At 54.7% G+C, this 25,397-nt stretch overlaps 1 protein-coding gene across 2 annotated transcripts in view; it reads left to right on the forward strand.

Annotated features, from left to right (window-relative positions):
• Window positions 1–25,397, forward strand: part of ARHGEF2 (Rho/Rac guanine nucleotide exchange factor 2) — a 91,257-nt gene that overhangs the window by 52,432 nt on the left and 13,428 nt on the right. For both annotated transcript variants that reach the window (XM_077841234.1, XM_077841233.1), the window contains exons 3-7: window positions 18,116–18,183; window positions 19,031–19,094; window positions 23,403–23,532; window positions 23,868–23,977; window positions 24,442–24,588. In XM_077841234.1, the coding sequence (XP_077697360.1) occupies window positions 18,116–18,183; window positions 19,031–19,094; window positions 23,403–23,532; window positions 23,868–23,977; window positions 24,442–24,588 (519 nt within the window). The remainder of the gene's footprint in view (window positions 1–18,115; window positions 18,184–19,030; window positions 19,095–23,402; window positions 23,533–23,867; window positions 23,978–24,441; window positions 24,589–25,397) is intronic.

Genomic DNA, 25,397 nt, shown 5'->3' on the forward strand with positions numbered 1-25,397 from the left:
CAGAAGCTGAAGTTTCTTCCTCATTGAGTTTAAAAGTGCTTCTTTCTCTCGGGAAAGCAGAATTCCTCAGCACGCCCAATCCAGCTTCCAGCCAGGGCAGGATTGTTCCCTACAGCACATGCTCTTTGCCAAGGAAGTGTGGTCCAGTGGTTAGGATACTAGCCTGGGACTTGGGAGACCTGCATGCAATTCCCTGCTCTGCCACAGACTCTCTGTGCGACCTTGGGCAAGTCATTTAGCTGCTCTGTGCCTCAGTTTCCCCATCTGTACAATGGGGATAATAGCTCTGCCTTGCCCCATAAGGAGAGGATAAATACATTAAAGATGGGGAGATGCTCGGATACTCTGGTGGTGGGAGCCAGATAAATATGTGTTTGGCCAGGCTAGTTGTAAAGACCCTGAGCGATGGAACTATCATGCCCCCCTTGGGGGAACTTTCCACAGCCGGGTGATCTCCCTGTTAGGCTGATTATCAGGAAACCTGCCCGTGTTCTTCCCTTAACTTCACCTCTCACGCCTAGTTCCTACCTAGGAATGCGTCCTTGGTGTTTCCACCATCCAGATCTCTGTAGCCGCTGGGTACAATTTTCAAAAGCAACGACATGACTTCAAAGCCAAAGTCCCATTTTCGAAAGCGGCTCAGGGATTGCCTGTATGGGGGGTGGGGCGCGTTATTTCAGCCTGGGGTCCCGTTGCCAATACCTGCATCAGAGGACACTGCAATGCATGGTGGGAAATCCCCACCTGCTGCCTGGCTGATGTTGTGAAATGGGGGTGATTGCCCACTAAGGTTGCTGCAGGTGTTCTTGAAGGATTTAGGTGAATGAGAAATAAGAGAGGCATAGTTCACTGGAGATGCAGGGTTGTTCCCAGTGGTGCTGTCTCCCATTGACTCACTAATCAGGCTGTTTAAATATCAAATTCTCTCTTTTTCAGTCTCTGGGCTTGGTGGCTAGACTCTGCTTTCCCCTTGTCCCTGCTCTCCAGCCCTTTGAACAGAGATGCTAAACCCTAGACGGCTGGGGGGTGCCTTTCTTTGGGTGGGGAAGTTGGTCAGGAGCATCCCATCCCTCGTGTGCAGCCTGGGAGAACCGGGTTTGGCACGGTGGATGTGCTCGTGACTTGGAGTCCCGCCGCCGACCCTATGGTCTGATCTGCTCTGTTCAGGGTGTGGGGCTACACCCAGGCAGGTCTGAGGGCAGGGTTCTGCCCTTGCGTTGATTTTTGCGGTATAGGGTACAGGCTAATGTGTCTGCAGGAGTTCAGATCTTGTGTGCGCGCATCTTGGCTATAGAGTAAGAGGGTGCGCTCTGTATGCAGTTGGGTTGTCCAAGGGTTTTGTGGTTTGGCTCTCTGCTGTCTCCTTCTGATGGGAGGCTCGTGGCATGCCACGGGGGCAACTAGCTATTGCATCAGCCCTGCGTGTTTCCTTCCTGCTGCTGCAGGATCGAAGCTGAGCAAGTTTGATGTTGGGGCTTGCTCGGCCCGCTTGGTAAGAAAAGCGGATTACCATGGTCCAGGGAAACCCATATGTGACACACCCGGGATGTCTTTGCAGCCTGCTGGGATCCCATGGGCCATCCTATATAAGTTAACCTATTTTAGAGTTTAATACTGCTGCCCATCACTGTGGTATATGGGCAGCTGTTGCATGCAGACCTACTGCTTGCTTGTGTTTGGATCTTGCTCTTTTTTTTAAGGAGATGTTAAAACTTAGGCTGATAATTAAAGGTTCCTCTACGCAAGAGAAGAGATTCTAGCTCGGCTCATTCCGTTCATCTGACTCCAGCGTTCCCTCCTCTGCCCTGCAGTTTCAATCGGAGGCTTTCTTCCTGTCCGAACGCACCCCAGGATGTTGCTGTGTGGCTGCTAAACCGCTACCGCATTGCGCCCCAGAGGTGGACGCACTTCGGTGGTGAGCCATGCTGTCACTGTGGTGCGTTGGGATGGCAGATGGCGAAGGGGCATAAATACAGGCTCCGGATCATTATTGTAGGTGTGCCTGGAAAGAGGTCTGTTCGTGGTTCAGAACCCCTTTGTGGCAGGGACTGTCTCTTCGTTCTGTTTGTACAGCACCGAGCGCCGTGGGGGTCCTGGTCCATGACTGACACTACCGCAATACAGAGAGCGGGCTACCAGGTGCTCTGGAAGAGGAAGCCGTTGGCGACCTGGGCTTGTCTCTGACAATCTGGTATATAAGGAGATCCCATGCCCAGCCCCCAGCACTGTCTGTCCCTATAACCTGCCGCCCCCAGGTGCTGCTGTCTCGAGAGTTACCTGGCTTTGCACAGGGTACCTGAGGCTCACCGGCCCTGCAGTCTCACGGGGCTTAGTGCGGAGGAGGCGAGAGCGCTGCCGGTATTCCCTCCTGGCTGCCAGCTGAACGGTACAGATGTACAGAAAGTTGTTCATTTCCTGTCTGGTTCTCCGGCATGCGGGCGGGGGAGGAGATGGAACGGCTTCCCTGGGGATAACGCGCTGAGTCACCCGGTGGGAGGAATCCCTCCCCACTCTGCTTTCAGGTGTGACTCCCACTCGGCTTCTCTTCCCCCCCCAGCCCCGAAGCGAAATCAGGGCTGGCCACAGATTGACGCCCTCTGTCTGGCTGTTCCTCCCACCCCACCCCCAGAGCAGTGGCAAAGTGAGCTTCCCCATCGCTGTCCTGCTGATGCAGATTAGCCCTGACCCGAAAGGGTTAAAGGGGGCCGTGTGGGGCATTGGCGCTTTCTGCTGCCCAGGGAGCCGGTTACTGCATGCGCTTGCCTTGCCCTACGGGAAACGGGCTTGGTGGGTCTGAGCCGAGGGTTTGCATTTCAGGGGGAGCTGGGTGCCGAGAGCCCCGAGGTTCCTTTGGAAAATCCTATCCCTTTATGGCCATGATAGTGCCTAGAGGACCCAGCCGAGATCAAGCCCTTGCTCTGCTAGGCGCTGAGAGACCCGTCCCCCTGCCCCGAAGCGGAAGATGTAAATAGATGAGGCAGACAAAGCCGGGGGAGGCGCAAAGAGGGAAAAGTGACTCTCCCAAGGTCCTGGAGCAGGTCAGCAGCAGAGCTGAGAACCCCGACTCCCAACCCAGCACCTTCCCCACTAGCCCGCGCTGCCGTTACCACCATGGGCCGGATTCCGGGTCTTGTTTTAAATCCTCACCCGCACCAGGTTAATTTACAACCGGCCCAGTACAGATCCAGCTCCTCTGTGCCAAGAAACAGCAGACAGGCTGCAGCCATGTGGCTGGGCAGGAATGTTGGCAGATACCGGCTCCCCCTCCTCCGGGTTGGTCAGAGACCTTGTGGCGGTTAATAAACAAACTTTCTCTCTCGTTCCCATCCATTGCTGGAGTCCATCCAACGTCCGGTCATTGGGCATCTTGTATGTTATGTGTCTACATCTGCCAGTCTAGTCTGCCCCGGCCGTGACGGGTGGAGCCGGGACCGCCTGTCTGCTCCCCGCATCCCCAAGGCTGCAGTGAGGGGTACAGACAAAGAGCGAGAGGGCTGCACGGCCAGGTGGCAGCCATCCCAATGCAGGCTGCTGTCTGCAGCAGCTTCTAGCAGCAAGTTCCCTGGTGCCTCGGTTTAAATTCACGCTGGGGTTTAAACTGGTGCAGCTCTCTCCTGGACACCAGGCCTAATGGGAGCAACACCCAACCGGGCCAGGTGGGAAGGGAAGAGGCGACTTGGGAGCTGAATCTAGACTGGGATTGGCCACGGGGCTGAGGTCTGATTGGCTCTGCGCCGAGATCCTACGGCACGGCACGGCACGGTCTGTATGCACCGCCAATGCCCTGAGATGGCAGCCTTGTTATAAAATAGGAGCTGAACTAGCCCCCTGGGAGAAGGGCTGGTGACTTCAGTTTTGGCCGGGTGGGAGCCGCTCCCCGAATCCCCTCCAGAGTCCCACGGTCGCAGCTGTTCCCACCCTAGACGGCATGCTGGTTCTCAACAGCTGCCGTGGCCGCGGGCTCAATCGGGGCCTTGTGTCTGCAACATCTGTCTGCAAAGCAGCTGCCAGCTCTGGGGTAAACAGCTTTTGTCGCCCTTCAGAGAGGATCTCACCCGTGGGAAGAGAAACAGATTTCTCGTTCCCCACACTGCCCCAGGATCCTGGCCCCATGGCACGGGGAGGGGAAGGTCTGCTCTCTGTCAACCCCTTAGCACCTGCCTGCGTCCATCGCATTGCAAATCACAAAACAATCAGAAAATCAGAAAAGCGGCTTGGCTGGAAACACGATCATGGAGCGGCCTGTGTTTACAAGAGTCACAGGTCGCGTGACGAGCCACCGGCTCTGCCAAACTGGCTGGGTGTCCCAGCACAGCAATAGAAGTGTGCTTGGCATTCCCTTGATTCTGCTACTGCTGGTAGGAGAGACTGCAACTTGCTCTTCCCTAGCTGGGTCGGCCCGTGTATATGGACCGGGAAGAGACAGCTGTGGATGCTACGGACACATGGCTATAAGCAAGCAGGGCTATAAACCCTCATGCTTCAGGGCACAGAGCAACCTCTGATAGGATCCGGACGAAATGTTCCCCAGGGGCAGGTTATCGCGGAGGATCAGGATTCTTGCCTCTTCCTCCGAAGTGGCAGGCTGGTCACTGTTGGGCCCAGGAGACTGGGCTGCGTGGCCCCCGAGTCTGATGACGATTGTTTGTATTTCGAGTAGAGCTTAGAGGCCCCAACTGAGAGCAGGGCCTCCTGGTGCTAGGTGCTGTAAGTGCACGGTGAGCGACAGACCCTACCCCAAAGAGCTGAGAGTCGAAATAGCAAGACAGACAGAGGATTCTTCTTCCCGTTTCACAGATGGGAGAACTGAGGCCCAGAGATCTCTTGAGTCCCAACCCACCATCTTAACCAATAGCCCACCTTCCTCTTACTGAGCTGCTGTGTGGTTCCCATGGAAGACGGTGGCATTTCATTGGGGGCGGTTCAATGGGCAGATCCTGCCAGCCTGGCTTGTGCGTTTCTAGGCACTGAGAGAGGAGACTGTCCCCCGCGTAGGCAGCGAAACCCGCATCACCGCTCAAGGCTGTTCCCGATCAATATTGCCTGTTCCACGTGGGCTGAAGTGCTGGCAGCAGCTCCGGCTACAGCAGATGGGATGAGAAGGGCTGGCGTGTGGTGTTTTCTGCCATCCTTTCTCCTCTCCTGGTGCGTGATGAGGGACTGTCTTTGCATTTAATTTTATGGCTTTTGGGTGCCTGGATTGGGGTGGTGTCTACAGGCTCATTCTGCTTGGAGCTGAAAGCACATCACAGCCCCTACCTTCTCTTTGATGCTTTTCATCAGTAGATCTCAATGCATTTTAGGATCGTGATCCCCATCTTACAGTTGGGGAAACTGAGGCACAGGGAAGGGAAGTGACTTTCCCAAGGAAGTGCTGGGCACCAGTTCTCCGAAAATCTAGCCAATTCGGAACATCTCAAGGTGGGCACCCAAAATCTCAAACCCCCTTTGACAGGTTTCAGAGTAGCAGCCGTGTTAGTCTGTATTCGCAAAAAGAAAAGGAGGACTTGTGGCACCTTAGAGACTAACAAATTTATTTGAACATAAGCTTTCGTCATCCGATGAAGTGAGCTGTAGCTCACGAAAGCTTATGCTCAAGTAAATTTCTTAGTCTCTAAGGTGCCACAAGTCCTCCTTTTCTTTTTGCGAAACCCCCTTTGGAAAATCTGGGATGCAGGTTTCCTCCCCCTTATCACTGGTCAGACTCCCTCTCCCAGTGGCCGGCTAAATGTTATTTCCTAGCTGGGCTGCAGTCGGGTCAGTTTTAGACCGTTTCCCCTGCTTTGATCTCATTGTATTTATGGAAGTGAACAGCCCCGGGGGGCCAGCCTGGGCATTGTCTAGCCAAACTGCTTGATTGTGTTCTCCAGACTCTGCCTTTTCCCGCATACGCAGAAAATTCCTGATTCCGTAATTGGGCTTCAGATCCTCAGCTGATGTGAAGCCATAAGTCCCTCGACTTCTTTCGTGTAGCTATGCCAGCGTAGCATCTGGCCCACGAAATCTATGGTAACATTCCTATCCCTGACCTCCAGGCTGCTGGTGGTTCATCTACTCCCCCAGTTGTGGTTTCATTAGATCTTGCTACATAGGATCAGGCTTGGCTGATACTGGGACAGGAGACCTGTGTCGAGTGAGCAATGCTGCAGGAAGTGATGCCCACGTATCAGGTCGTGGTGCCATCCATGCCCAGCTGCGTGGAAGAGAAGTGTCAACCTCTGGGATGAGATGTAGCTTCATAGATTCCAAGGCCAGAAGGTCCATTGTGATCATCTAGGCCAGGGGTTCTTCAGCCCCAGGCAGGGGACCTGTAATCGTAACCCTGCCACTCAGGACTGAAGCCCTCAGGCTTCAGCTTCATCCCCGGGCAGTGGGGCGCAGGCTTCAGCCCAGACCCAGAAAGTCTAATGCTAGCCCTGGTAACCCAATTAAAATGGGGTCACGACCCACAGTTTGAGAACCGCTGATCTAGTCTAATCTCCTGGATGACACAGGCCAGAGAACTTCCCCAAAACAGAGCAGATCCTTCAGGAAAACATCCAATTTTGCTTTAAAAATGGTCCGTGATGGAGAATCCACCAAGACCCTTGGTAAATTGTTCCAGTGTTCAGTTACTCTCCCCTTTTGTAGACTGATCACATCACCCCTTCACCCTCTTTCTTAAGCATAAATAGAGTTTATTGCTGTAAGGCCTGTTTTCTAACCCTTTAATCATTCTTGTGGCTCTCCTCTGAACCTTCTCCAATTTACCACCATCCTCCTTGAAAGGTTGACACCAGCCTGGCCGTCGAAGCACGGTTCTGGGCTGCTCAAAGTGGTTGTGTCTCCATGCTTTTTGCAACGGAAGGGATGTCGGATCTAGCGTCCTGGTCAGATTCCAGTTTTAAAATCCCTGCAAGAATGATTCAAGGGGCTGAGGGAGGAAGGCCCCCAGATCTTATGGGAAACCAATGGAAACTGAGCCAATCCCAGTCTCTATACAGCCCACAGGACTCTGCTTCCCATTCTGCACAGCGGTGTGTTTTTCTGCATTTCCTGGTGGGGGTTTGCCTACATGAGACAGTTGCACCAGTTTAACCCGAGATGTGATTTTAAACCAGTGAACAAGTGCAAACCTCTGGGTAGATGCTCTGACGTCCGTTTAAACTGGATTTATTTAAGTCAATCAGGAACTAGTGTAAACTAAATATGTGTCCACACGTCCAATTTGGGTGAAACTGGTATAGATTCCGCCTTCAGCGTTGGCTGCCTGAAGTAACTGTTTGCAAGCGTGTTGCAATAACCCCTAGCTCTTTTCAGCCACAGATCCGAGACTGCTTTACAAAGGGGGTTAGGATCATGGGGAAACTGAGGCACAGAGCAGGTAACTGACTTGCGCACAGTCACTCCCAGGGCCAGTGGCAGAATGGGGAATAGAATCTGGGTGTCCTGGTCTAGTGCTCTAACCACTAGACTACTCACATCCGTGTGGGTAACAGCTGTGTGACAGGTTCAACCATGTGAAGGTTCAACCATGGCTAATAGGTGACTCCTCTGATGTTGCTGAAATTGATCCCTTTTTCCCGGGAGGGGGAATGGACACTGGACCATGCCCAGGGTGCTCTAGTCCTTCATACGTTGTGACTGATTATCTGCGGGTGTCTCTCCTCACACTCCTGCAGTAAAGCAGTGCTGGGGCAGGGTCCTGCCCAGAAGAGATTGTCCAGAAAGCTGAGAGCTCTGGGCCCTAGGGGGGGTAACTAATCCGATGTCCGGGGAGCAGGGCTGTTTGCAGGAAGAACATGGCTACCGATTACCCAGGCTGTTCGGTTACAAAGAGGGGACCTGTGTGATGAGCCGTTCTCCCTCTGCAGGAAGGGGTCCTCCCTCGATTCTGGCTCTCGCGAGGTGACTCTGTGGTATTAGTTCAGGTCCGATTCTGCAGTGTCACGCCCCACCCAGACCCAAATCAGCATCTCGCGAAGGGGTTTCATTTTAGTTTTGCAAATGGTTTCAACTTCCTCATTCCTCAGGAAACCACTGAGATCCATCCCTCAGCTCGACGCAGCGAGGAGAGTGCGCCCGCCCACGTGTGTGTGTGTGGGAGGGAGGGGGGGAGCTGCTTCTGAACACAAATTCCTTTTTCACACCACCATTTGGTGGAGGTGTTGGTGAACTAGTTGGATCTCTCTCTGTGTGAGCCGGGGGCAAAGCTCCTTGGAACGTTTGCCCTCCATGAGGGAGGTGGGGAGAGCAAAGAGAAGTGTAGAGAGGGTCGGACTGTGGGAAGCTTCCATTAACTCTCTAACCGTCGTGTTGACGCAGTGACGTCTGCTTGGGTCTGCAGACAGCCTGAAACAGCAGCTCGGAGGGGTGTGAACGGCCCTGTTCATCTTGGTAGCGTATTTGCTCTGCAGCCTAGCAAGCGGGTTCGGTTAGCTCCAGCTGGGACATCAGAGAGGCCCCAACCCTTCTTAGGGGTCAGAGAGAGCTAGGGTCTGGGACAGAAGGGTCCTTCAGGGGAAACCCTAGGAAAGACCAAGCGAGGGAGATAGGTGAGGCTGAATTATCATTTAAAAGCCAGACTTGCAGGGGGATGGGGAGAGTCTGGACTTTATCCTGCATCCATTCAGAGCGGGGCAGGAACTCTGCCGGTCTACATGGTGCCGCGCTTGTCAACTACTGTATTTCACTGCTGGGCTGTCACCTCCCTATGGTGTCATGAGTGGGTGGAGCTTAGGTTGTGGGCGGGATTTGCGAGAGTACCACTTCTACTTCCCTTTCTAGGCCAGCTCCCCATGGTGGTGAATGCCGGCAGCGTGTCGGCGTTTCAGCTGTGGATCAAGACGCTAGGGTGCTAGGGGCTGTACAGACAGAGAAAAGCTGGTCCTTGTTCACGCCTGGCTTGACTTTCCAGCCCACATGCTGCCCCCACTCCCACTTCTGTCTGTAGAACATGCGGCTTCCCTTTCTGTAGTAATTGAGGTTTAGATCTGCTGCCTCATCTCTGCAAGTTCCCCTCCGGAAGAGCAGTTGTTCCTGGGCTCTGCTTATCATCTTTGCCATATGATGTTTTCCCCAGAGCAGTTGCACCCTGCTGGTAGCTAATTCAGGCTGCTTCACCATTGCTTTTCTCCAAGCACCCCTCTGGGTGGCAAGCCCTGTTTGTTCTGGCTTTTTTACAGGGCCGTTCAAGCGCAATTTAATGTTAGAGGCTGGAAAGTGACTTTGCAGGGAAAGTCCATTGCGGGCTCCTGTCTTGTGGATTTCCAGAGCAAAGCAGGTTCCCTGCAGGTGCCATTGTATTAAAACGCTCTGTGCTGGGATATGAAAACCCTGCTAGCTTCCTTCTGCCTCTTGCGTAATCCTTAGTAATAAAGATCCTCCAATAGATTGCACAAACACACACCCCTAATGGGAACTGAGAAATTGTCTTCTGCTCGAGTCTGCAGACCTGACTGTGTTGGAAATGTGGAGTGAGACTAAGCCGTGTGTGCCCTGTTGTTTGTATTACAGTAGCACACGGAGGCCCTAATTAACATCAGGAACCTGTTGCGCTAGGCGCTGCACGTACACTTAGCGAGTCACAGTCGCATCCCTGCACAATTAATCCCTGCTGCCTCTCACAACATAGGGCTCTTAGCCCAGCTTTCCTGTCCTCTAGCCCATTACATTCTTCTTCTCAAATCGTAGGCAGCATTTTTCACTCCCCCATGCTAAACTGCGGCATGTCCACCCTGTGTGCTGTGAAACAGCTGCTGTGCTCCTCCCCAGAGGTGACTGCAGTCATGGGGCGGCGGTGACAGGATGCCCAGGGGCTGCTTAAAGGTGTCGTCTAAGGGCTAGAGATTCTAATGGATGCTGCACTCCCCACAGAGGAATTTTTGGAGCTGCTTGTTGCAACTTCACTGCAAGGCAGAACGATCACTGGGCATGTCTACAGTGCAGCTGAAAACCCGCATCTGGCCCACGCCAGCTGGCTCAGCGAAAGGGCTGTTTAATTGCGGTGTAGACGCTAGGGTTGGAGCTGGGGCTCTAGGATCCTGCGAGGTGGGAGGGTCCCAGACCTTGGGCTGATGTCTTCATTACAGTTAAACAGCCGCTTAACCCAAGCCCAAGTCAGCGAGCACGGGCCAGCCAGGGATGTCTAATTGCAGTGTAGACGTGCCCTTTGTTACAGAGGGGCAGCACACCCTGGAGCAGGTCTCCCCCCACCCCCCCCCGGCCACGCCCAGACGTCCTTGGTACAGAGCTCTAATTACAGCATTGCAACAGCTGATCTGAGCTCATTTCCTGAAACAGCTGCCAAATCGGTCTAAGGAGCAGCTCGGGCTCCTCCAGTCGCTCATTCGCTGAAGTAATGTCTCTCCTAGGCAGCTGCTTCGTCTCCAGCCTTTACCTGCCCTTCTTGGCTACTTTGTACGGGTTTGAGCTAGAATCAAGAGGGCCGGGCAGCGTCGAGTTGTTGCTAAAGCCAGGCTGCAGAAAGGCCACTGACTGGCAAAGGCATGTGCCCGGTCCCACCCCTGTGCCAAAGGGAGGTGACGGAGGTTTTTCTATTGTGCATACAGCCCTGGGTGAATGGCATGCTGGAAAGTTGGGGCTAGTCGAACTGCCAGGCCTCTACTGCTTCAGATAAGCAGGAGCTCCCTTAACTGGCTGTAGAAGTAGGTCCTTTATCCTCTTTGTGGACCAGCCACCAGGGGGCAACATGAGCAAATGAACTTAGTATGTTGCAGGCGGAGAGAAACGTGGAAAAACTGTTGCCTTATGCACGTGCCTGTATGGACTGGCTCAGTGTTAAACGGGGGGTAACTGGTGGAAGGGAAAATTGGCGATGATAAAAGCCTGGGGCTTGATCCTGCGAGGCCCAGACCGCTGAGCCCTTCGGAGGTGGTACCTGTCAACTCGAAAGCTGCAGGCCGGGGAGAGAGGCTGGTCCTGTGGGTTAAAGCACAGGCTCCCCTGGGCAAATCCATTAAACGCTCCAGGCCACAGTTCCTCAGTTCTGCCGCTGCTGCCTTGGCCTATTCCCAACGGTAAACTCTTCAGGGCAGAGATTATGCGCACAGCGGGGCCCTGAGCCCATCAGCCAGTTAATCACAACAGGGCCCTGGCAGCTTCTCGGCGATAAACCTGTTTTTAGGCTCAGACTCTCCCCGCCGGCCTGCAATGATCCTATTGCTCACGTTTAATAGGACAGAACCTCGGCCGCTCTTCAAAGAGGAGCGCGGCTGAGTGGTGTTCAGAGCCATGGGCTGTGAGGAATAGATCTGGACTGTGGCTAGCTAGTGGGAACACCTAAACGCTGAGTTTCTCACTTGTTTTGTCCTCTTTCCCCCCCCGCCGCTTTTGAGTTGCACAAGAGCTGGCTCACCAATCTCCAAAACAATATTTTTCCTCTTAAAAATGCAGAGCATGACTTCATTTCCTCCTCTCGGTCACCAGACTGCAGCGTCTGACCTGGCTGGCACAGGAGCCTGGGTGCTCGTCTGCTGGCCTGCGTGTGTTGCTTGCACTTGGGGTTAATTTATCCAGCTCCTGGCCGGTGTAGCTAGCTGGAGGAGTGGGGCCATGGGGCTGTTACCCCATGCTGGGGCTTGGGGGCATAAGGCCACTTGATGCCCTCTTTGCACCGCCTGTATGTTGGGGCTGTGCAGTGCCCTGCCCAGCCCTGGTGTAAATTAGAGCAGCCCCAGGGCTGTTGTCACTCAGGCTCTGTCCCCAGGTGAGCAGGGACAGCTACAGCACAGTGCACTCCTCCCACACCCCCGACGCTGGGGGCAGGGCAGGGCCCTGACACCAGTTGCATTCTGGCTGGAAGACCCCTGGGTAAAGGGGTGGAGATTCTCAGGCAGCCAGTTCTGCCCCCTTTATGATGCCCTCTTGCGTGTCTGCCCCTTTCTAGGGGCCTGATGGAGGCAGCAGCCAGTTTGTGCTCGGTGGAGATGGCGCATTCCAGAGGAGAGACACGCACGCCACGCACTCTCTCTGGATTCTTGTGATCGGTATTTCCCACGTCCTAAAACAGGAAGTGATGCAGACTGTGGAGGCCTGACGGAAAACCCACAGGGAGCCAACCCAAAGCTAGTGCAGGGGGGAAATGTATCAAAGGTCCTTATCTGACCCCCATCACGAGCACCTCACAGTCCTCCTGTGATGCAGCGGCAGCTGGGGAAACTGAGGCAGGGGATTAAACCCATGACTCCCAAGGCGGGTGTCCTCAGCACCGGGCCACCCTTCCCCTCTATCCTAACAGAAACCCTGCTGTGGATACCACTTACCCTGGGCTGGTCAGTGCTCTTGGGGGCCTAATAGATTTTTGCTGTTAGGAAGCTTCTCCAATCTTCTGCTTTGTTGTTTGGGCTCCTGGGTATCCCACCTTGGGCGTGCCCTGGATTGTCCCCTTTGTGGGTGCCCCCCACTGCTGAGGCTTAGCCGGGGAGCTGCACCGGCACCCTCAGGCTCCGGGGCGCTAAATAAGGTGCTTTTGTTCCCCTGCGTCTGCAACACCCTGTGACAACAGCTTTATCCCTGCCCGAGCACGTGCTCAATCGCTGCCCGCTCTCCCCGACGATGGGTTTATGGTGCAGCAGGGACAGTCGCTCCCTGGGTCATTAGCGACTGGATGAGTTTGGCCCTTAAATGGGGTTGGGCAAAGCTCTGTAAAGTGTGATTCAGATCCCAACTGGGGGACAGGTTCTGGAGTCAAACACTCCTAGGCCCTTGGCTCCGGTACGAGATTGGACCCTGCAGCCTTTACGGATGCTCCCATTGGAATCGAGAAGTGGGGGTTTCTTGCCTAACTGGAAGTTGGGATTTTTCTAAAGGACCTAAGGGAGTTGGGCACCCAGCCCCCATTGAGTTTTGAATGCCCCTTTTGGAAAAATCTGTGTCTAAATCTGCAGGGTTGGATTAGGATCTGTATTACAGCATCGTAGCTCTGCCCAGTGGGGCTAGGGGCTGCACAATGCAAAGGACTCTCAGCGCTACAGGGCATGGGCTTTTTGTTGTGTCTGTACAGCGCCTAGCGCCCCGGGGTCCTGGTCCACGACTGGAACTCCTAGGTGCTACCACAATATGGATGCAAACAATGGCTCCTTGCCTTTGTTTTGATACACAACTTGTGGATAATTGGGGCCTGTTTCCACTGACTGGCACGGCTCCTCTCTCTGAATCTGACTTTTCAACCAACTTTGAATGGGGTTCCTTAACTTGGCTCACGTGCCCATTGGCCAGGTCTACATTAGGAAAGCAGGGTTAACTAGAGCGGATTAAAACCCTGGTGTAGGCAAGATGTGATGGTAATGTGTGTCAGCTAATGGGGGGTTAGCCCTTGGCTCCCCCCCCCCATCTGCCCCAAAAGTTGACCCTGACCAGGTGATGTGTTTAAAATTTGTGCGCGTACAATACACAAAAGGCAAAATATATCCTAAAATCAAGCCTCCTTCTGTGTGTGTGTGTGTGTAACCAGTGGGTGTCCCTCTGAGAACAAGCAGGTTGCTGTTTCTGCATATAGGGTGTGCTCTCTGTAAACAGTGCCGTGCGATGGCGAACGCAGTGCATACGCAGCAGCCCACGCCGGGCCTGAGTTGGATGCCCTGAAGGCCCCTTGGACACAGCTCTGGGACACAGCTCTCTCTCCTCCCCCCCACCCCCCACCACTTTGTTGTCCTGACTCATCAGCTCTGGGAGAATTTGGGTGTCTGGTGGTTGTTTTTTTAAATCATCTTTTCCCTGATCTGTATTTATAAGGGGGTGTGTGTGAGTTTTAGGAGTTTTTTTTGTTTGCAATCTCTGGTCCCCTCACATCAAAGGCTAGGTTGTATTTGCCATCTGCCTCTTTTGAAATGTTACCTGACTCTTCAAGGCTGCAGCTGCCCGGGACGCAATCTTCCTCCCACCTGACAACCAAATCGTAACAAGCCAGTAATGAGAAGGGGAGGATGGTTTTGTGATTTTTAAAACATGGGACGTGAAGTCTGGAGATCTGGGGTCTATTCCTGAACTGGCCTCTGACTCACTGTGTGACCGTAGACCAGTGACTTGGTGTTTGTGTCTTATCTGCCCCTGCCCCAGCGTCAAGGTGTAATTCCCTGTGAGTAAAGTGTTTGAGCAGATCAGATGAGTGGTGGCAAAGCAGGGTTGGCATCTGACCAATGGTAGTTATTTCTGGCGGGCGGAAAGGCCCAGCAATGGACACTATAGCAGCTTGGCCACGGATCTGTGGCTTGAACTTCACAATAGCCTCAGCTGGCTCGTGATCTCACCCAGTCACATGCAGGACCCTCTGTTAGTTCTCCATTTACAGAGTGCTGGCTCACGGGTTTGGGTGGGCCCCCAATCCCCCTGTCTGCTATCAAGCATGGCTTTGGATCTCGGACTAGCATGACTAGGAGCTATGTCAATTTCACGGTCTTCCTGCCAGATTGTTATAAAGTTTAGAGTAGGTCCCGTCCAGGGCTTTTGTCACCTATTACTCCTCACCAGGGATCCCAGAGCTCTTTAGGCCACCTGCAGGGGGAATGTTTTTCCCACTGAAATGCAGCCACCTCTGGTGTGGAATGTGGCAAGTGTTAACAGCACACAACAGCATGACAGATTAGCACAGGACATTTTAAAAAAATATATATGTTGGAAGCTACAAGGAGAATTTATGGAGGCAGAAAGTAATTAGCAGAGTTGGAACTTTAGCCTGGGCTAAAGTAGTTTGATGGGTCTGCTTCAAACTGAATCACTGCAAAGAGCTAGAATGTTTATTTTTTTGAAATCCAGAGCAGTCAGATTTCCCCTCCCGCCACTTTTTTTCAGTGACATGGTGCTAGGTTCCAGAGGTCTGTTTCTCTAATCTGCTCCTGAGGACAGCTGAACGTTTGAGGCATGGATTGCATCATTGGCTGGATAATTTACCATCCATTTAGCGAAAAATCACAGGCAGGGCAAAGTGGAGAGAATTTAACTTGTTCTAGGAATTCTGTTCAACAGCTAATCCCTGGAGAACTGGCTGGGAATTCTCCCAATCCAACTGAACTTGGAAACCCAGGGGAAACGTTTGTATTTAAGTCTCTTTCCTGCTGTTGCCAGTTATCATGGTAGTGGGTGTTTTGGCTTAAAGCGCCAGCTACTGGAGTCATGTGAATCTCGACTTTGATTTCAAATATAAATAATTTCTAGCGCTTGTGGTTGCAGAGAAAAGTTTGAAAATGTGAATCCGAAAGGTTCGGAAACCAGAAGACCAATTGAAAGAAGCCAACATTTGATTGGTTGGTTGTTTTTTCTTTTACAAAAATCTCATTTTTGGGGGGTCCTGACTCATGATTTTTGAATGCTTGGGGTTGGTGATGCCGCAACATCCCATCCCCCTAAATTCTCCCTGCCGTTTCAGTTGAACACATTCTTGGTCCGGAAAAGCCCTGCTGGGGAGTTGCGTGGTGTGACTCTGCCCTGCGGCATCCCACCCTAGAGATGGCAGCTTGTCACTGGCAAAGTATCGAAGGACACCCACCTTTTTTCTCTTGCACCTTTCGGATCCCAATCGCTCAGTGTACAGACACTCACTGGCTAGTGCAAGAGGGTAACTGCTTATCGAAATTCTCCCTCTGTTGTTCAATAAGGACTTAGAGGTGGTTTTGATATTTGCCCTCAACCACTGTAACCCGTACAAGGGCCTTGAAAGTGCTTGATAAACACTGGGGTCAGTTTCACCCCAGTGCATCAGTCGTATTACCTAAGACACCCGGCAAGTAAAGCATGGAGCATGAGAGCTTATGCCAACCTCCTGCTCTGGGTAAATCTTATCCCCTAACTCATCCAAGCTCAACCTTCTTGTCCCCATTTCACAGCGGGCACAGGGAGGGAGAAGTGACTTGCCCAGCAATGGCACTGGGCAGAGAACCCAGGAGTCCTGGCTCCCGGTCCACCACACCCCCTGAAAGGTCCTTACTTGCCTCTTATTTTACAGTACACACCGGAGGCCAGATTCATACCCGTTGAAGGCAGCGAACTTTGCAGGGGATAAGAGCGGTCTGTGGCCTGGGTTAAGGGGGCTAGGTTTGCTCATTGGTGGGTGAGTCTCTCCCCAGAGTCCTGCTAGCCCCTCCCCACTACATGGACACTTGTCCCTGCACAGACCTTCCAGGCAATCTGAGCTGGGGCACTGGCCCCGAAGGCTTGTAAAGCACCCGGCGCCTCCATCGCCCGCATCTTCGGCAAGCGGCATGGCAAGGGGGACCCATCTGGCGCGAGCGCTGAATCCCTGCCCGTCGCTCACCATCTGGTGCCCAGACCCTGCAGGGGTGGGGAGGCTGCCCGAGGCTTGTTGCTTGGCAGCGGGGGACGGGGGCCTCTCCAAACCAGGTGTCACTCGCCTAGCCCCAAGCCCTGGCACGGCGAGCTGCAGATTGCAGCCAGTGCCACCCCGGTGCCAAGCATTCCAAGGGGAGTGCCCCCCTCCACCCGGGGGCGGCGGGGAGTGCAGATGGTGATGACACCCCTCACCCTCCCTTGTTCGGGGGGAGGGTCAGTTGCACATGAGGATCCATAAGCAGCTGGCAGAGGCTTTCCAGGAGGCGTACCGAGTCTCCTGCCCCAGCTGGCAACGTGCCCCTCTTGGGAACAGTGCTCTCCAGCCGCAGCAGGGATGACAGGGTTTGCAGCTCCTGGAGGGTATAATTCAGGCCTGACTGGGTTGCTAAAGCCTAAATGGGAGCCTACGTAGAGCATGCCCAGATACCACAGGGATGGGCACCTTTATGGTGGAGAGTCTCCGGTGTGTCCAGAGATGAGAAGCTCCTTCTGTCTGGGGCCAGAGGAAATCGTTGCTCAGCGCGAAGGCTCGGGGTCTGCAACACACCAGGCCTTGCCAGCTCTACTCATCCCTTCACAGGGTGGGGAGCTTCCAGCCAGAGCCTGAACCCTCGTCTTCCCCACCGTGGCCTCCGTCCTGAGACACCCCTGCCCACCAGGCGCTCAGTGCCTGGGTAGCGCCAGGCAGGAGGTGGGAACAGGCTGTGGCAGCAGCCAAATGGCCAGGGTGCGGAGATGTCGCTGGGCGGATCAGATCCGCAGCAGGGGAGGGTGGATGATACGGGGTCATGGTGGGAAACCGCCGGATGTCGACGCTCGGCAGGGCAGAGCAGCACAGGCCTGGCTCGGCCTTTCCGAGGGGAGGTTACAGAATAACGCGGCACCCTCCTGATGAGCTCTGACGCTGAGGTCCTGAGTGAGGGTGGGTCGTTAAAGATCCCTCTGCACTCCCTGCCCTAGGGCAAAAGCATGGCCTTGTGGTTATGGTACTGGGTGGGGATTCAGGAGGTCGAGGTTCAATTCCCAGCATTGGCCCTGACCTTGGGCAAGTCTCCTCCCTGCTCGGTGCCTCAGTTTCCCCTCCCATCCTCTGTTTAGATCCTGAGCTCTTCAGGGCAGGGACTGTCTGTGTACATACAGCACCTAGCACAATGGAGTCCTGGGATCAGGTCCCATTATATAACTAAGAAGAGCTTTAACCCCTCAGATGCTGGCTAAATTCCACTTCTATTCCCTATGTTCTGTCTCCTCGCAGTTTCAGCTGAACGTGATTTTTCTTCAGCCCTAGCCCTGAAGCGGCATTGCCCTGTGTTTCTCTGTATGGTTACAGCTGCTGCATCTCACCCCAGAGGTGGCTGCATTTCAGTGGTGGACAAAGTATATAACCATAACAAACTTTGCACCGGCACCTTTCACTTGTGGCTATCCATGTGCTTTAGAGCCCTGGATATATTGTTATCTCTGTTTTACTAGTTGGGGGCCCAGGAGGGTTAAGCAACTTGCCTAGCACCCCACAGTGAATTAGGACAAAGCTGGGAATAGAAAACAAAATTCCTGGCTCCCTGTCCCTGATCTGACCACTAAGCAAAGCTCCCTCCCAGAGCCAGCAAGAGAACCCAGGAGTCCTGACTCCCAGAATTGTGTTCTACACCTTCTAGACAGCACTCCAGGCTAGGAGTAGGACCTAGGACTCCTGTTCTAACCACTAGGCCATAATGCCAGCTCAACCCTTATCTCAGGGGGTTTTCATGAGGTCCTTAAAGTGAGCTAGGAATGGGGCAGTGCTATTACTTTGGTGTCCGGTCTAAACTCGCCTCTCCTTCTCTTCCAGCCTGCAATGTCACCATTCACAACCGCTGCAAGGACACCCTGCCCAACTGCACCAAGGTCAAGCAGAAGGTGAGCAGCCCTAGGGGCTGGGACCTCGGGGGTGGGGGGTCCCCCATCACCTCTCTTGAGCATTGCGTGAGTAAATGAAATGAATAGGCAGCAGGTTTAAAACAAACAAAAGGAAGTATTTCTTCACACAACGCACAGTCAACCGTGGAACTCCTTGCCAGAGGATGTTGTGAAGGCCAAGACCATAACAGGGTTCAAAAAAGAACTAGATAAGTTCATGGAGGGCAGGTCCACCTATGGCTATTAGCCAGGACGGGAGGGAATGGTGTCCCTAGCCTCTGTTTGCTAGAAGCTGAGAATGAGTGACACAGGATGGATTCCCTGTTCTGTTCATTCCCTCTGGGGCACCTGGCACTGGCCACTGTCAGAAGACAGGACACTGGGCTAGATGCACCTTTGGTCTGACCCAGTAGGACCGTTCTTATGTTCACCACCAGATCGCCAGCTCCAGTCTGCCTTGGTGGTTCCCTTTCGTGCAAGGAGCTGGCTGATTGTGCAAATCAGCTGGGAAGCCACGGACTGAAAGGGCTGAGCTGTGCTCTCCCCTCTGGAGGGCAGGACGGCAGCTCGTAGGCAGGGGGCACTCTGGGGGGGAAGCGTGCCCCACATGCTCACCCCACTGCGCCCACTGTGAAATCAATGGGACGGAGGCGCCTAAATACCTTTAAACATTGGCCCCGGGGGACTCTATAGCGTTGTGAATGCAGCTTCTTTCAGCGGCACTAAATGCAACATTAAGTTAGCTGGGGGGCGGGGAAGAGTGCGTGTGTGCACGCATAGGCCCGTTCTGTCACCAAAACCTTGGGGCGATAACCTGGCTCGTCCCCCTTTCTCCCTCTGCCCCCAGCAACAGAAAGCCGCCCTGCTGAAGAACAACTCGGCGCTGCAGAGCGTGTCCCTGCGGAACAAGAGTAAGTGAGCCAGAAATCCTGAGCCGGGAAGGAAGAGCCCCTCGAGGGGGCCGAGTGCCGGGGTGGCTGGTGAGGGCCGGGAGCGATTTGCTTCTATTAAAGGAATTGGATTAGTGGGCAGTGAGCGAGGTCTATTGGTTAGAGCAAGGGGGGCTGGGACGGTGTGGGGGCCAGGGGTTAGAGCAGGTAGATGGGAGTCGGGACTCCTGGGTTCTATTCCTGGCCCTGGGAAGGAATGTGAGGTTTTGTGGGTCAGAACAAGGGGCTCTGAGACAGGACCTGGAGGTTCTGTTCTCAGCTGTGGGAGAGGAAGGGGGGACAAGTGGTTAGAGCAGGGGACTGGGAGTCAGGACTCCTGGGCTCTACTCCCAGCGATGGTGCTGAAGAGGGCTGAGTCAATGGCTCGTGATAGCCCGGGGCTGCAGTGCCAAAGCTGGCCGTGTTTCTCTGTCCCCCCCCTTACGTGAGCGCTCCATGTGGAGTTCCTGTCCCTTTGACTCTCCATCTCGAAGCAGCAGGATGGGGAGGGGCAGCCTAGGCTTCCAATCCTCAGGTTCGAAATCCCTGCACTTCCCACACCCCCTTGTTCGGATCCCAGTTGGGCCATCCCAGACCTCTGTCTGCCCCAGGGAAATAAATTGTTCCATGCACGTTACTCCATATGCAGACGTCTGCCAGGAGGGGTCCAAAGGTGGCCACGAAAGGTCCTGTGGCTAGTGGCAGAGCTTGCTTTAGTCCCCTTGACTCCAGACGTCCCACCGCAGCGTGCTGCGTTCCAGTTGGCAGCTGCCCGCCCCAGAGGTGGCCGCATTCCAGCAGCGCTGTGTGTAGTTCGCAAAGTGCTCTGGGCCATCCGGAGAGGAAGCTGCCACGGCTGCTATTGATCAGAATCTGAGCAGCGGGAGGCAATAACCACGCCATTATCTCGTGACCAGGGCGGTGTTGAAGCCCCATGTTGAGCATCAGCCCTTCAGGACACGGCAAACTGACCCAGCGTGGCTTTCCTGCCCCGTTTGCTGAGCTGAGGTGCCCGTGACACGCACACAGCGTTCGGCTGCATAAGGATGGGGAGTAATATTGAAAAGAGCCGAATGCTTTTATATAAATCAATGGGCTCCCCTCCCCCCACCCCCGCAGCACCGATCGCCCCATCACAAAGGGAGCACACCAGAGTTAGAGGGGCTGTGGGAGAAGTGACAAGAATCTGGCAGGAGGCTGGGATCATTTCCCCCGGGTGGAGAGGGCAGGATCTAAAAGAGGTCGAAAAGCGAAAGGGTTAGAGAAGGTGCATCAGGAGCTTGCGTTCAGCCTGCCTCGTTCCAGGCACAAGGGGCGTTCGGGGAAATGAAAAGGGGTTCGGTTTTCCAACTGGGCGCGGTCCTGGATGGTACCCCTGGCCTGAGCTCTGCAGGTGGTCGCATCAGATGATGCTCTGGTCGCTTGTGGCCCTGAGATCTAGGAGAGGGAAATTCTGACGCAGCAGCATCAGGGGCTGGTTCTGCCTCTGGGCCCGTCTCCCAGAGAAGGGCAGTTCACACAGGGATGAGCCACGGCAGAAGATGCCGGACTGAATTGACCCCTACCCAAGCCTCAGGGCTGGTCTAGCAGGGTTCGATGCCTCCTGGCCTCGGTGCTCTTTGGCGCCTCCCCTTGGGCCTACTGCAAGAGCGCCAGCTGGGGGTCCCAGCCCAGGGCTCAGCTCTCCTGGGGAAAGGGAGGGGTCTCCACTGAATGCCCTGGGGGGGAGCTGAAATGGGGAAGGCTGCTGCATGCATGTGTCTGCCCATCAGCCACGGGGCTTCTACCTCCCTGATTGACACCCCTTGAGCCCTGCAGGGTGTCTGCCCCCTGTGGGGCTGGTCCCATGGCACCCCCTCTCCAAGGGCTGCATGGAGCTGCTAACAAATCCCAGGTGCTCTCCAGTGATGGGGCTACGCTGCCCCCTCCTGGCTTGACATGGGTCCTGCACCCTGAGGCAGTGGAGATGGCTTTCTCCCCAGGAGAGAGGTTTTCCATGGTGCCTAGGATGTAGATCCCCTCTTGAATGATCTGCTGCGATTACATCCAGCCTCCCCTGCAGGCAGCTCTGGAGAATGCCACCAGGTCGTTTCTCCAGGGGGGCTGTGAAGTTCCCGGGGTCTGCAGCACTCGGAGCTGGCTCTCGACTCCACCAGACCTTAACCGTCCCGAGGAGGGTTCATAGAATATCAGGGTTGGAAGGGACCTCAGGAGGTCATCTAGTCCAACCCCCTGTTCAAAGCAGGACCAATCCCTAATTTTTGCCCCAGATCCCAAATGGCATCCTCAAGGATTGAACTCACAACCCTGGGTTTAGCAGGCCAATGCTCACACCACTGAGCTATCCCTCCCCACTCTGTGCCGGTGGAGCTGCCCGCCAGGCAGTTAAACCCGCCCACACCAGCTGGGGTGCTGGCCCCTCAGCCTCACACGCAGAGGGTGAAATCCTGGCCCGGATGGAATTGGTAGCACCATTCCTACTGACTTCACTGGGGCCAGACTTTCCCACACGCCCCGAGGACTCTACTCCCCTGTGGGCTCCGGGCAAACACCCTTTCCCTGTGGACTCCGGACTTAATCCTTTGTGGGTTTACGGAGTCTTTTACCAGTGAAAGAGCCTTACCCAGTAATATCCTACATAACCTCTATTTCTTAACAATCCCCAAAGCCAGACCGCACGTGCTACACACCCAGTGCTCACCACTCCCAATAAGACAGATGAACTTTTCTTGATGGCCAGTCAGGATCAGGTCCTCGACTAGGGAACTCCAGTTTCTGCACGGTGTCATTGGCAGAGTGTTGAGGTCTGGCAGCTCTGATCTTGGGGCTGTGTCCTGGAGTTGGGACCCAAAGACCTTCCTTTTGGACCCCAATTCATATAGTGAAATTCGAGTCCTTTTTTACCAATCGTTATACTAAAATTTTACTAACCAATCCTAACATAGTATAACAAAATTCTTGAACCAATCCTACCCCACCACCTTAATTAATTTACACCTGGCAAAATTAATTATGTAACAGTCAGAAACAATCAAAGAACCAGACAGAGACCATACAGATAAACAATAGGGAAGTGACAGGTTTCAGAGGAGCAGCCGTGTTAGTCTGTATTCACAAAAAGAAAAGGAGGACTTGTGGCACCTTAGAGACTAACCAATTTATTTGAGCATGAGCTTTCGTGAGCTACAGCATCCGATGAAGTGAGCTGTAGCTCACGAAAGCTTATGCTCAAATAAATTGGTTAGTCTCTAAGGTGCCACAAGTCCTCCTTTTCTTTTTGCGAATAGGGAAGTGGGGACCATAACGACAAAACAGTAAAGAAATGAGGATTTCACAACCACAGCTGTTGATAAGTGATTCCTTGACAGACAGGATGCTGTCAAACTAAGTTTTCTTTAGCCATCTTAAGATATGTTTCTTTATCTGATAATAGTGGGGGCCATTAGGATGGGGGATCTTACATTGTTTTAATGTAATTTAGATGGAATGTGAGCTAATGGCTGCTGCTCGGCTGCTCTTTTAATCTGGCTGCAGACGAAGGCCTTAGGCTTTAGGCCAAGCTGCCTGCCCGTGCCAGGAACAGGCGGTGAAGACGAGAGAAGGTGGCTTGGTGTTTAGAGACTAACCTGGGACTTGTTAGCCTGGGGTTCAATTCCCTGCTCTGCTGGAGACTCTGCGCTTAGGCTAGTTGCTGAGGGCCAGATTTCTGAGTGTACTTAGGTGCCTAACTCCCACGGGAGTTACCTTTAAAAATCAAGGGCCTAACTCTCTGTACCTCAGTCCCCCAGCAGTGCAGTGGGGATCCTGGCACAGGATAGATGCTCCGGCCCTGTGGTGATGGGGGCCAGATAAGCACCGTGGACAGCGGGGGCAAAGCAGAGGCCTTGAGCCTGTGCCAAGCTGGGACTCCAAACATTCTCTCTTTCTGGTTTTCCCCTCTCTCCTCCAGCCACCTGCTCCAACCACTAGTCCCCACTCCCTTTCCCGGAACAGGGGAGAGCGCGCCTGCTGGGCATGGCTACTGAAACAGCTTCGGGGAACCATGGGCTGCACTGGACAGGGTTGGGTCCCTAGCATGGATGCTGTCCCCAAGTATTTACTGCGGTGGATGCTTTGGCCGGGTCCTGCTCAGTGGGGACCCACGTGCTGTGATCTGGTTCTTGACGCCTTGGCGTGGCCCATGCTGTTCATCGGCAAATGGTCAGGCCGTGCCGGGGTGGGCTCACCAATGGGACCCACCCTTCCCCGGTGCCCCAGCTCACGGCGCCCGTTTGCACCCTCTCTTTGCAGCGACCACAAGGGAGCGTCCCAACTCGGCCATCTACCCATCCGAGAGCTTCCGCCAGACCCTGCTGGGCTCCCGCCGGGGGCGGCCCACCCTGTCCCTCTCCAAAAGCGTCTCCACCACCAACATTGCAGGGTAAGTGCTGGGGCAAGAGGGGGAGCGGGGTCGGGTGGTTGGAGCACGGGACCAGGAATCAAGACTCCTGGGTTCTTTTCTCAGCTGTGAGCCAGGAGCAGGGTCTAGTGATCAGAGCAAGGGCACTGGGAGGTAGGACTCCTGGTTTCATTCCCAGCGTTGCCACTGGCTCCCCCATCTGACTGTCTCCTCCCGGCGCCTGGGTTCCCAGCTGTGGGAAATTGACTGTCTGTGTGGTGATGGCTGGCGCAGTGCGTGGCCAGGAGCTGCCGTGTTTTTGTTTCCCATCTGGGGGGCTTTCTCTGACCCGGGATTCTCCCCCCATCTCCCTCCAGGAACTTCAACGACGAGTCGCCCCTGGGGCTCCGGCGCATCCTGTCCCAGTCTACCGACTCCCTGAACATACGCAACCGGACACTGTCGGTGGAGTCGCTGATCGACGAAGGTGTGAGCCCTCTGCCAGGCTCCCTCGGTCTCTAGGCGGGGCACATCTGGGTGACGCTCGGATCCGCTATCGGGTGGGGTAGTGCCCAGAGCCTCGCCGTCGGTGGGAGACCTGAGGTGGCGGGCCTTAGCACTGCAGGGGCGGTGGGTTCTGGGCTATGCAATGGGGCAAAGGGGGCAATTGCCCTCTGGACTTCTCATAGGCCTGTATGCTCCACTTCCTCTCCACCCCCCGCCTTCTCAGGGTATAATAGAACATAGCATGTGATTCTGTCTGCGGGACCCCAGTTCTGAAACAACACCCCGATGTGCTGGCCAGAGCAGGGCAGAGCCCGGTGCTGGGTGGGAGCATTGCCCTGCCCCCTGCTCTCCTGTTCTGTGCACACACGCCCCCCCCGGGTGGGGTGGGGGAACTTCACCCCTCGGACCAGGCTCCCCCTGACTGGCCATTCTTCCCCGCCCCAGGGGCCACGGTCATCTACAACCAGCTGATGAGCAACTTCGAGACGGACGAGAAGGACTTTGCAGCCGACTCCTGGAGCCTGGCAGTCGACAACAACTACCTGCAACAACACAAGAAGGAGGTGATGAAGCGCCAGGACGTCATCTACGGTGAGCCCTGGCCCCCTGCGCGCTCCTGGGCCTGGCCGGGACGCAGCTCCGCACCCCACCCTGCCCGTTCCCATCCCCGGAGCACGTGGCTCCTCCCCATTCCCAGGCTGGGCAGCCCCGGTGGGTCAGGGCATGGGCTGGGGACCCTTTATTACTCCACCCTTGCTCGGGGAGGGGCTGAGCAGATGGCTGTGCGCAGGCCAGGACTCCTGGGTTCTATCCACCTCCCCCCCACCCCGTGCTTTGAAGGTGAGTGGCCCTCAGGGGATAAAGCTCCCATCCCTGCCCCCAGGAGCTCACAATGCAGAGGCCTGATTCCCGCTTGCTCGCGACGTGGGCGCGAGGCCAAGCCAAGCTGGGACGATGGTGATTTTACCCCCACCTTGGGCTCGGCTACGGGGCCGGGCGAGGATGGATCCAGCCCCGTGGGTCGTTACAGAGCAGCTGATTCACTGGGGCGTCCCAGCGCCAGAACCAGGGAGCCGCAGGGGCTGGAGCTAAGGAGGCAGGCTGCCCAGCTGGGGGCTGGATTGGAGTCTGGTCCTCTGTGGGCATGTAACATACCACGGAGGGAGAGGAATTATTTAAGCTCAGTACCAGTGTGAACACAAGAACAAATGGATATAAACTGGCCATCAGGAAGTTTAGACTTGAAATTAGACGAAGGTTTCTAACCATCAGAGGAGTGAAGTTCTGGAACAGCCTCCCAAGGGGAGCAGTGGGGGCAAAAGACCTATTTGGCTTTAAGACTAAGCTTGATAAGTTTATGGAAGGGATGTTATGATGGGATAGCCTAATTTTGGCAATTA

Source organism: Eretmochelys imbricata, chromosome 24, assembly GCF_965152235.1.
Source record: "Eretmochelys imbricata isolate rEreImb1 chromosome 24, rEreImb1.hap1, whole genome shotgun sequence".
Taxonomy (NCBI): Eukaryota; Metazoa; Chordata; order Testudines; family Cheloniidae; genus Eretmochelys; species Eretmochelys imbricata.